General features: G+C 36.0%; 1 protein-coding gene across 3 annotated transcripts; it reads left to right on the top strand.

The window, feature by feature from the left end:
- Positions 1–507: 507 nt before the first annotated feature.
- On the top strand, positions 508–8880 carry LOC111407436 (trafficking protein particle complex II-specific subunit 120 homolog). 3 transcript variants are annotated; one of them, XM_023036904.1, is made up of 10 exons: positions 508–965; positions 1197–1403; positions 1539–1721; positions 2490–2578; positions 3723–3782; positions 4078–4363; positions 4697–4992; positions 5451–6328; positions 6871–7827; positions 8424–8880. In XM_023036904.1, the coding sequence occupies exons 1-10, from the start codon at positions 555–557 to the stop codon at positions 8642–8644; spliced, it is 3588 nt and encodes a 1195-aa protein (XP_022892672.1). In that variant the 5' UTR covers positions 508–554; the 3' UTR covers positions 8645–8880. The 3 variants fall into 3 exon arrangements, with proteins under 3 accessions (XP_022892672.1, XP_022892671.1, XP_022892670.1); XM_023036903.1 differs by having other exon boundaries at positions 2469–2578; positions 4700–4992; XM_023036902.1 differs by having other exon boundaries at positions 2469–2578.
- The last annotated feature ends 2817 nt before the right edge of the window (positions 8881–11697 follow it).

Genomic DNA, 11697 nt, shown 5'->3' with positions numbered 1-11697 from the left:
TGAATTGGTCGATGTACATTTTTTTCCCCTCTTAAAAAAATAATAATTAGAATAAAATTATCGTGCCGATAAAAAAAACATGAAAGAAATATTAGAGAGTCAAATATAAATTATAATTTTATCATAATTGTGGACCCATATCGATAGATTTCAATGAAAGTTACAAAAAATCATGGCATAAAGATATGTTTAAGCATGATTATAGTACTAAATAATTAGAAATATTTATTTATTATGTTACAACATTGTAATTATTATTATTATAGATATAGTTACTATAGAAATATTTTCGTTGCGATTTATGAATAGCAATTGAACTCGAACTTGTCATTGATACATTAATGCAAATTACAAGTCGTGTTTAGTATTTGAAAATCGTGTTAGAAGCACTGCGCTTTTTCCCAACAATAAACTTTGCAACTTCTCTCTCCCAAATTACAAGTCGTGTTTAGTATTTGAAAATCGTGTTAGAAGCACTGCGCTTTTTCCCAACAATAAACTTTGCAACTTCGCTCTCCCTCAGTCACGCGCACTCGGAAACTCTGAATCTGGAAATGGAGCCCGACGTGAGCATAGAGACAAGCAGCATGATCCGAGCGGCGGTGCTCCCGATCGGCACGATCCCGACGTCTCTGTTCGGCGATTACGCCTCCATGCTTAACCGCCACCAAACGGTGTCCCTCTCCTCGATTAGCTCTTTCTACACAGAGCACCAGAAATCGCCGTTTGCACACCAGCCTTGGGATTCCGGAAGCCTCCGTTTCAAATTTATACTCGGAGGATCTCCTCCCTCACCGTGGGAGGACTTCCAATCCAACCGCAAGATCCTTGCTGTTATCGGCATCTGCCACTGCCCTTCATCTCCCGATCTCGGATCCGTTGCCCTACAATTTTCCAATGCTTGCAAGGGTTACTCTTCCTCACTCGTCCAACGCTGCTTCGCCTTCTGCCCTGGCGATTCCCAGGTTCGATCTACTACTACTTAACAAACTCATATAACTTTGGCGGCAAAAAGACGGTTTTTTATTGGTATTCATACGTTCAGTTAGCATCAGTTGCCATTACTCATAAATTCTTTTGATGATAACGGTTGAACAAAAGTGATTTTTCCTTATATTGGGATTTGGGAGTTAAATGGACTCGTGGCCTCTTGAGTGCTAGCATGGCTCAATTAACGTAATTTTGTTGTATTGCAGTTGGAAGATGAGAGTCACAAGGGGAGTAACATAGTATTATTTCCTCCAGCAGATCGTCAAACTCAAGAATTCCACTTACAAACAATGGTGCAAGATATTGCTGCCTCCTTGTTGATGGAATTTGAGAAATGGGTTCTTCAAGCAGAATCTGGTGGAACTATTTTGAAGACGCCTCTAGATTCTCAAGCCAGTCTCAGCTCAGAGGAGGTTTATATTTTAGGTGTCATAAGAGTTTTTATTTGTATATTCCTTTTACAATTTCACTTCTATCAATGTTTCATTTCCCGCTAAAATTCAGGTAACTGAAACACAGTTCCTTATTCTAATAGACAAAATTCACAGGTGATCAAGGCAAAAAAGCGGCGTTTGGGCCGTGCACAGAAAACCATAGGAGATTATTGTCTGTTGGCTGGATCCCCTGTTGATGCCAATGCCCATTATTCTACTGCGTTGGAACTTGCTAGATTGACTGGGGACTTCTTCTGGCATGCGGGGGCAATGGAAGGCAGTGTTTGTGCCTTGCTGGTAAGCATGATGCAAGACCAGCTCAAATTTTCTGAGAGATTCTATTAGACAAATGTATTTTTTATTTCTAGAATGCAGTGCAAGGTTTTTGATCCCACGAGCACTTAAGGCTACATTGTTTTTGCCTTTCTCTGCATGTGTGTGTGAATAACCTTCTTCCACACTTTTGGCAAGTCCATGAAAACTAACCCATCAGTTCATTTGCAGTTCTGTGGACGAATTACATGGATTGTCTTTTGATAGATAAACATATAACAAAATATTGCTATTGTAGACAATTAAATAGCATGTAGCCACGTGTTTGTCATTCTACCTTCCTGTTTTATTCTCTGGTGAACAGACAAATATAAAATGTTGCTTTTACACGGCTTTGATGTGCATTTTAGTTTTATTATATAACAATGGACTAAACCTTATATCATATTGTTCAATATTAATTGTGAAGTTATTGTAATCAATTTCTGCATCAAAATAACAGTTTTAACTACTGTTGCCAATGCTGCAATGTATATATAAGATACTTCAAGTACAATATTTTCTTAAAGTGTATAGATCTTGCATGCTATTTTGCGTGAACAATGTGTGGAGAGAGATTGGTAATTTTGAACACCTTGAAATCTTTGGTTCCTGTTCTATGTTCAGAAGACTATTGCAGTTGTGATCAACACCTGTTTTCTCTTGAATCATTTTTTTTGTCCTTTTCATCTGAGATATGGTTATCAACTAGTTGTTATTGTTCATAATTAGATAGATCGTATGTGTCTGAAGGATCCAGTTATAGAGGAAGAGGTCAAGTATCGCTACAACAGTGTAATTGTGCATTACAGAAAATCATTTATCCAAGACAATGCTCAAAGGTATCAATCTCGATTCTTACTGTTCATAATTGAACAATTGTGTTATATTTAGTTATATTGGCCTGGCTCTACATGGACACGTATAATAGTGCTTGGACGAATATAGACACGTATTGATTTACAACCTTCGATTAATTAGTGTAACTGTAAGAAGTTAAACATGAGTACCTCTCTGAAAATGTTGATTATAGCATCCAATTGAACTTGGGTTTCCTATCAAACCCAATTGCCTTGTGTTTCCTATCAAACACAATCAGCCAGGCAATTAATATGATAGATGTAATAAATAACTAAAATAAACATGATTAGCTTGGTTTTTTATTCATCACCGTTATGCCAAAATCTTGCTAGCTGTATAAGCTGAAGACAATCAAATTGTATGGGGTGATTTCAATAAATCCACTTGGGAAGTGCAAGATCTATAAGATAATATTCTGAAAGCTGAAATAGATTTTGAGAAATATATTCCTATAAAAGTTTATTTGATACTGTTCATGTTAACTTCAACATACGTTCCAACAAATAGCCTCAGCAGTATAGCAACATTGAAGAACTTTTACCAGATCAATTAATAGTTCAGAACTGAAAAAGACTTACCGATTCTTTGCTGGTTTTCAAGGAATAGGGTTCGCGGAAAGTCTAGTGCAAGTGTACGAGTTGAGACATCAATAAGAAATTTCACCAACTCTGAAAACTCCATATGAGATACTTGATGCATGAATTGAGTTGCTAAATAGGCTCTACTTCACGTTATTTCATGATGAGATTAGATTATTTGATTAACATGTAAAGATTGTGCTGGGATGAGCATGATGGGAGGAAAAAGAAACAAGAAATCAGGGAATCAGAACATTCGGTTTCTCTTAACTAATGATGATAATGTAACCAGCAAGCTGGGATTTAGGGACGGGGAATTGTGGGTAATTTGAATTTTACTTTGTTTTTAAATACATATGTTAATGAGGACATTTTCCCTTGGTTTCTTTGTTTTTTCTTATTTTTGGATTAGTAATTCATGTGTACTCCAATTGCGTTTTCCCTTACATAACTTTTTCATCCTGAAATTTTAGATTCCCGGCATCAGTTGTTATCATGCATTCAGTTCTCATATTCATGTTACTTATTATTTATTATCTGTGTTCAGGGTTTCACCATTAAGTTTTGAACTCGAGGCAACATTAAAATTGGCTAGATTCCTTTGCAGGTACTGTCTTAGCTTTTTGTCTATATAAATATAAAATGCTCATGTCTAAGTTTGGGTTTGATTTTCAATGTACATTGGAGAATTGTTCTATGTGGAAATATGAAGTATGTCTCTAAGAGTTTGTTTGGGGGAGATTTTTCCAAGTATAAAGTGATTTTTTGGAGAATGAATGGTTAAAAAGTAGGGAAAAATTATGACTCCCATAGAATGTGTGGTTGAAAATGATTTTAAAAAAATCTATCCCAAACAAGCTCTAAATTCTTGCGTAGCACATTCACAACGTTGTTTTTCTCAGGCGGGAGCTTTCTAAGGAGGTTGTGGAGTTGTTAACAGCTGCGGCGGATGGAGCAAAATCTTTGATTGATGCCAGTGACAGACTGATATTGTATGTAGAAATAGCACGACTCTTTGGTGCCCTGGGCTATCATCGAAAAGCTGCTTTTTTCTCAAGGCAGGTTGCTCAGTTGTATTTGCAGCAAGATAACAAATTTGCCGCTATCAGTGCCATGCAAGTGTTGGCAATGACTACAAAAGCATATCGTGTTCAAAGTAGAGCATCCATTGAACATAATATATCTAATGTGAGTTTGAAGACTTTTTTATATTTACATATTTACAATTGTGCAGAGTTCGCTTTTGGAATTTTTAGAACTATATGGTATTATTATGATGGCTTCATCCAACCATGACATGGTTCCGTTACCACCGTCTGGCTTTTGACTTTGTTGCAGTTGTTTGTGGTTTAATTTTTTCCTTTCTAGGGAATATTTGTTAAGGTTTAGGATGTCGGCTTTCTAGGAGTTTTTGGGTTATGTAAAACCTGACTGAGATAGCATTTGCTTATAGTAGCTCTTCTGATATGTCCAAATACCATTTCCATATTTCTAACTAATATTTTTCTTTTACTTCTACAAAAGGATGCTGGACCAACTCATGCTGATGGAGGGAAGATGCATCACCACTCAATAGTCTCTCTATTTGAATCTCAATGGAGCACCCTGCAGATGGTAGTACTGAGAGAAATACTTCTGTCTGCTGTCCGTGCTGGGGATCCTCTTGCTGCTTGGAGTGCAGCAGCACGATTACTTAGGTCTTATTATCCTCTAATTACACCGGCTGGGCAAAATGGTCTGGCCAGTGCACTTACAAATTCATCTGAGAGGCTTCCTTTGGGAACTCGCTCAGCTGATCCTGCTTTACCCTTCATAAGGTATTTACCATGAATGTGCATAGACTCGTGTGTTGACACATACAAACACAAATACTAACCTCCATACTTTCATTTATACGGACATGTAAAATCACAAATATGTATTTACAAAGATATAAAAACATATTAATTCAAAGACCAACATAAACATGATGTACATGTCCGTTCTTTCATACTCGTCACTCTATAAGGTTTTTCTCATTTTGCTCAGAACTCAGGTAGCTTTTCCCACGTTTTGAAGATAGTCTTCTATAGTTATGCTTCTGCTTCTTTTTGGGGGGTTATCTGTTGGGAATGCATAATACTATTTTGCAGAACCTGGTTTCTAAAATAGACCATTTTGGCTTAGCTTGTAATACTTCATCCAAGAGTTCCTCGATTCATAATGATTAAATATTCTTGTTCAAGTTTAAATGAGAAGTATTTATTTTTCTATTTCTTCTTGTTGACTATTTCAGGTTGCATTCATTTCCTCTGCACTGCTCACAAATGGATATTGTTAAACGCAACACTGCAAGAGAGGACTGGTGGGCAGGAGCTGCTCCTTCAGGACCTTTCATTTATACACCATTCAGCAAAGGGGAGTCAAATCATAGCAGTAAGCAGGAGCTGATCTGGGTTGTTGGTGAACCAGTCCAAGTCTTAGTGGAATTGGCAAATCCCTGTGGTTTCGAATTGATGGTTGATAGTATATATCTGTCGGTGCATTCTGGAAATTTTGATGCTTTTCCTATCACTGTCAATCTTCTGCCCAATTCTTCGAAAGTGATCACTTTATCAGGAATTCCAACCAAAGAGGGTCCAATTTCTATTCCTGGATGCATTGTCCATTGTTTTGGCGTTATTTCTGAACATTTTTTCAAGGATGTAGAAAATCTGCTCATTGGGGCAGCTCAAGGGCTTGTGCTTTCTGACCCTTTCCGTAGCTGTGGTTCTGTGAAGTTAAAAAATGTATCTTTTCCTGCTGTATCTGTGGTACCACCACTGCCATTGTTAGTATCACATGTTGTCGGTGGTGATGGTGCCATCATATTGTATGAAGGTGAGATTCGTGATGTATGGATACGTTTGGCCAATGCTGGTACAGTTCCAGTTGAACAGGCCCACGTATCACTGTCAGGGAAAAACCAAGACTCTGTTATATCAATTGCTTATGAAACTTTGAAATCTGCCCTCCCTTTGAAACCTGGTGGGGAAGTGACAATACCTGTAACCTTAAAAGCCTGGCAGCTTGGATTGTTGGATCCAGATACTGCTGCAGGAAGAAGCCTTTCTGGAAGCACGGGGAAACAAGTCAAAGATGGGATCAGCCCAATGTTGTTGCTACACTATGCAGGTATTATTTGAGGGTTTGTGGAAGGTCATTGGTTCATCTGTTGGTAATTGGTATATCTCACACTTTGCTTCCACAGAGGTTTAAAGCCAGCCTTAAATTTTGTTGACTTTTATGAGATGACATTTGATTAATTGAATCAATTATCCACTATTACTTTATGTTTTGGACATTTGTTTAAAGGGAATTTATTAGCTTTTGGAAACGAGTAATGACACTGAAGTCCATTAGTTTCTGTTGTTTGCATTGGATGCTGCGTTAGCAATGAGAAATGTAAAATAATTACTTCACTGTTGTTAGAATTATGTCATTCTTGAACACTATGCATAGTTAAAGCTAAGTAGCATTGCTCAGCATGAGTAGAATTACCAAAGACATGCCATTGAGCTGATATTTTCTATTGAAAATTGTCCAGATTAAATTTCTTGCAGTTTCATTAATATGCTTATAATAATATTACAAAGTTTTTGTCTGATGATTTTCCAATTCAGACACTATCTTGATTTTTGATAGACTTGCTTGTAATAGTCAATTTGTTTTCTTAGGTCCGCTGACTGATTCTGGAGATCTGGAAGGAAATGAGTCTGCTCCACCACCTGGTAGACGGCTGGTTATTCCTTTAAACATATGTGTCTTGCAGGGCTTGTCTTTTGTGAAGGCTCGTTTGCTATCAATGGAAATTCCAGCTCATGTTGGTGGAACTTATCCCAAACTTGTACAAGTAGAGAGTGGTGATGTAGAAGAAGCTGATGGTTTGGAAAAACAGACTGATAGTTTCGTGAAAATTGATCCTTACAGGGGAAGTTGGGGGCTTCGCTTCCTTGAACTGGAGTTATCTAATCCAACTGACAATGTATTTGAGACTAGTGTATCTGTGGACGTGGAGAACTCCAATAACAATAAAAGCCCTTCTGATTTTCATTGTGGGGAATTTAGTTATCCTAAAACAAGGATAGATAGAGATTACACTGCTAGAGTACTAATACCATTGGAACATTTTAAATTACCTGTCCTCGATGGCTCCTTCCTTGTCAAGGGTTCCCAAATGAATGGAACTAGCAGTGGTCGAAGTTCAAGCTTCTCAGAAAGGAATTCTATGGCTGAGCCCAATGCATCCATCAAGAATCTAATTTCTCGAATTAAGGTCAGGTGGCAATCTGGACGTAACAGCTCAGGAGAATTAAATATCAAGGATGCAATACAGGCTGCCCTTCAAACTTCTGTGATGGATGTGCTGCTGCCTGATCCGCTAACATTTGGCTTTAGGCTAGCTAAAAATTGTGTTGACCACACCAAGGAACTTGATTCACTGAACAATTCTGATGTGCAAGAAAACTCTCCTTTATCTGGAGGTTCCATAGTTGCACATGACATGACACCTATGGAAGTATTAGTGCGTAATAATACCAAGGAAATGGTCCGAATAAGTCTTAGTATCGCATGCAGAGATGTAGCTGGTGAGAACTGCATTGAGGGCGACAAGGCTACTGTCTTTTGGGAAGGTATTCTTCAACAACATTTTCTTTTATCTACTTGTTTCTATAAATATATTTGTGGTTTCTAGTTTCTATAAAGAGTAATGCCATTCATAGCTAGCGACTACATTTGTCATTTTACGTAGCAGCTTGTTATTTGAGTCATTAGTTTGTTATTTGATTCAAAGTCACAAGAAATTAATAATTTAAATAACAAGTTACCACATCGGATGAGTACTGCAGTCGTTGACTATGAATGACATTACTCTTCTATAAATGGTTTACCGTTTCAATATATTTTCTTTTAAGTCTTATTATGGGAATTGGTTTAATTATTGATCAGTAGCAGACGTTGCCATAAAAGAATTAGTCTCTTTTTGGAAAGAATTTATGAACTTTTTAATTTATAAATAGATGGAAATGAGTGGTGGATAGTACTTGGTGGGTCCATTGCAATGTGTGGTTGAAAATTAAGTTTGACTATTTATAAATTTTGTCAAACGCGGAGGCTAAATAGGATAAAGGACATAATAGTTTTTATATAGATATTACTTCGATTTTTGCATAACAACATCCTTAATAGTTGATTAATGACTATTATGCTTGTCACTGGTATCTTTTAGGCGTTTTGAGTGGTATTTCCATGAAAGTTCCTCCCCTTCAAGAAATTAAGCATTCATTTTCTCTCTACTTTCTGATACCTGGGGAGTACACGATGTTGGCTGCTGCCGTAATTGATGATGCCAATGAAGTTCTTAGAGCTCGAGCTAGAACTACTTCATCCGATGAGCCTATCTTCTGTCGAGGGCCACCATTCCATGTAAGAGTAAATGGAACAGCGTGATTTATGTTATTTTGTGTGTATTACTTCATGCCGTGGCTTTCTTTTGGAGCAATCCTAGTTAGTTACAGTCCTAGGTTGCTCCATGAATTTAATGTGTGTTTGTACATTAGTAATTTACAGTTTTTTGCATAAAATATTTATTTTTTTCTCAAGGACTATTGTTGGTACTGCTCGTGTAATTTCTTTGTAGTTCACGTTTTATTATTGAATGAGTACCATCATGTTTAGCCTTTCCATATTTGTGTTATTATGGACATAATGATACATATATATATACCTTGGAAGCGCTAGGAACAACCATGTGTAAGTTTTAGACTTCATTAATCCTTGTTTGGTAGGGATTGAAATTCAGATTTTAATTTGAGTCAAAGTCGACAATTAATTTTAAACTCATAAAAGTTCCACAACTTTTTAATTACACATTCCACCACCTTTAATCAAAATCTACTAAAATTTGATTTTAATCCCTGTTTGGAAGGGATTCACAAACCGTATTTAAAAGATGAACATCACTTGCTCGTTTATGATGTTACCGTCAATAAATCCTGGTCCTGAATTTTGTTTTCCGGTCAANATCGTGTAAGAGGTGAAATTCTATGACAATGTCAAGTTGATTTTTGCATAAATCACGTTCCATGTTTACGGGTAGAGGTAACATGATTTAATTTGGACGAATTTTAAATTATTTTCAAATCAAATATTTAGAACAATTTGGTAAATTTTTGACCCAAACCAAACAAAACAATTTTTTACAGCTTAGTTTGGTTTCAAAATAGATATATTGGGTGAAATTTCACCATAACATTTAAATTGAAACCTTCTGACTATGAGCATGTTTGGTACAGTTTAAAACCCAATTAAAATCAATTTTTTGACCGTTATTTCATTATTTCAGTAGTTATTTTTGAATTCTTCTCTTACAGGTAGGACCCACTTTATTTCGAACGGTCAAAAAATCAATTAACAAAATCCCTACCAAATAAGTACTATAAACGGTGCAGTACTAATATATTTCTTTAATACAAACTTAAATTAATAAATTAAGACAAGGTTCTACTATAAAATTTGAACTTTAAACAAGAAAAATATTGTCATAAATAAATGAATATATCCTAAAGAGTCGATGGCAGCCAATTCGCAAATAAATGTGTTGTAACTAGGTTCATTGTCATCATCTAAGTTCTTTTTCTTCAAAAAAGGCTAACCGAACCACTTGACCATAGGAAAATGAGGAACCAATAGGACTGACCCGAAGTGCCTATATCTTCCAAGTAATGCTCTAAATGAGTACTTAGAAGTACAATGATCAATAAATAATATTACTTAGATAAAGTAAGTAATCAAGAAAACTAGTTCGATTAGGTTTAAGTTGTTTTTAACTATCAAAACTTAAATCAAATTATTTCTAGACTTTCTATTCGATATTGAACGGTCGGAACGTAATTCACGTGGACTCGAACTAATAATTTCGAAAAAAATTCAATTCGACATGTTAACGATTTTATGGTTCCCTCTGTTATATTTACAGGTGAACTTTGATCTTTACCTAATTTAGAAGAAACGATTACATTTTTGAAACAAAACCAATAAACATTAAAAACAATTTAGCCCTTATTTAAAAGCGCAACCACCCATTTCTTCATAAGCTTTTTCTCCTTTCTTAACATACATTTTCCCAAACAAATCGATCATTATAAAATGCCCCAAGTTACCAAGTATGTCTAGCACAAGAAAATACATGAAAGGTTATAACTCAAGCACGAAGTATTTGGATTTCTCCAGGTTGGTAATTAAAGCTAAAGCTCCCGGTGGGGGGCCGTGGCGGTGCTGACGGCACCGTTACGCCGCCCAGCCTAGCCTAGTGCAACAAAATTAGTAGGGGACCATGAAAATTTTGCACAAACGTTATAGGTAGGGGACCATATTTTCCCCTGTGGTGCTGGTGCACCATTTGGGCAGATTGTCGACCCACATACCAAAGATAAGTGGGACCACACACCATACATCACACCATCCGTGGTCCCCACAATGCTTAATTTTTACGTGGCAAGATTTAATTGGTGGACTCCTCGCGCGTGATTGCTTGGTCCCCTCTTTTGTCCAGTTGCCACGTGTCCTTTCTCCGTGAGTGGCGGAGTGCTGACCGACGCAATTTATGATTTTGGGTTCTTTATTTTTTCTCATGACGCTAGTTTTTCCTTCAAATTCTTTTTTACACATTTCTCCCTCCGTATTTCTATCATTTGTGATTTAAGGAATACATTTTCACATTTGTTTGTATATGTGATTTTCAGTTCTTTACCACATCAAGATTGAGACTTTTAAACTTCATCGATTATAATAGATGATAAAGACTTCTGAACAAATTCGATAACTTTCGGTGATTATATATGATAAATTTTTGAACTAAATAAATTTAATCGAAAGCCTCAAGCTTAGGGTCGAGCCTTCTCTATTTAGTACTTATTTGACTTAGATCAGATGAATTTTTTTATTTTATTTTATTTTATTTTTTGTTGTTGATGCGTGAAAGAAATTGGTAAACAAAAACTATTTGTCAATGTATTGGAACATGGCAGCTACTTGCAGGCATTTATTAACATTGTTTATCAATCCTTTTCTTATCAAATTGTTAAATCAAACAATTGGATAACGTAATAAAGGTTAATGTTGATATTTAAATTCCATGTCCTGATTGGAGGACATAGTACATCTTACGATTATTGTCAACACAAAATTAATTATTCAATTAATTAGTGCATTTTATATGTGAAGTTTAATGACATTTTTAGTGCTCATGCTTGAGTAGAAACTGAACTTGAAATTTAAGAATAAACTAAAAAGTTAGTAATAATTAAACCATAAAAGGATGAGTAGAGATAGAACTTTTGCTATATCACTAGTGAACGACTTGACCATGCGTCAACAATGATCACCAATGAAGAAATGGACATAGATGGATACAAATATTATCTAACTACGAGCTAGTGATTGTCAGAATAGGAGATGAGATAAACAAATCGAAAGATAGGCAATTCAATTAATTCAGACGA

Source organism: Olea europaea, chromosome 13, assembly GCF_002742605.1.
Source record: "Olea europaea var. sylvestris chromosome 13, O_europaea_v1, whole genome shotgun sequence".
In the NCBI taxonomy this organism is placed as follows: Eukaryota; Viridiplantae; Streptophyta; class Magnoliopsida; order Lamiales; family Oleaceae; genus Olea; species Olea europaea.
This window is presented reverse-complemented; position numbering and strand designations above follow the sequence as displayed.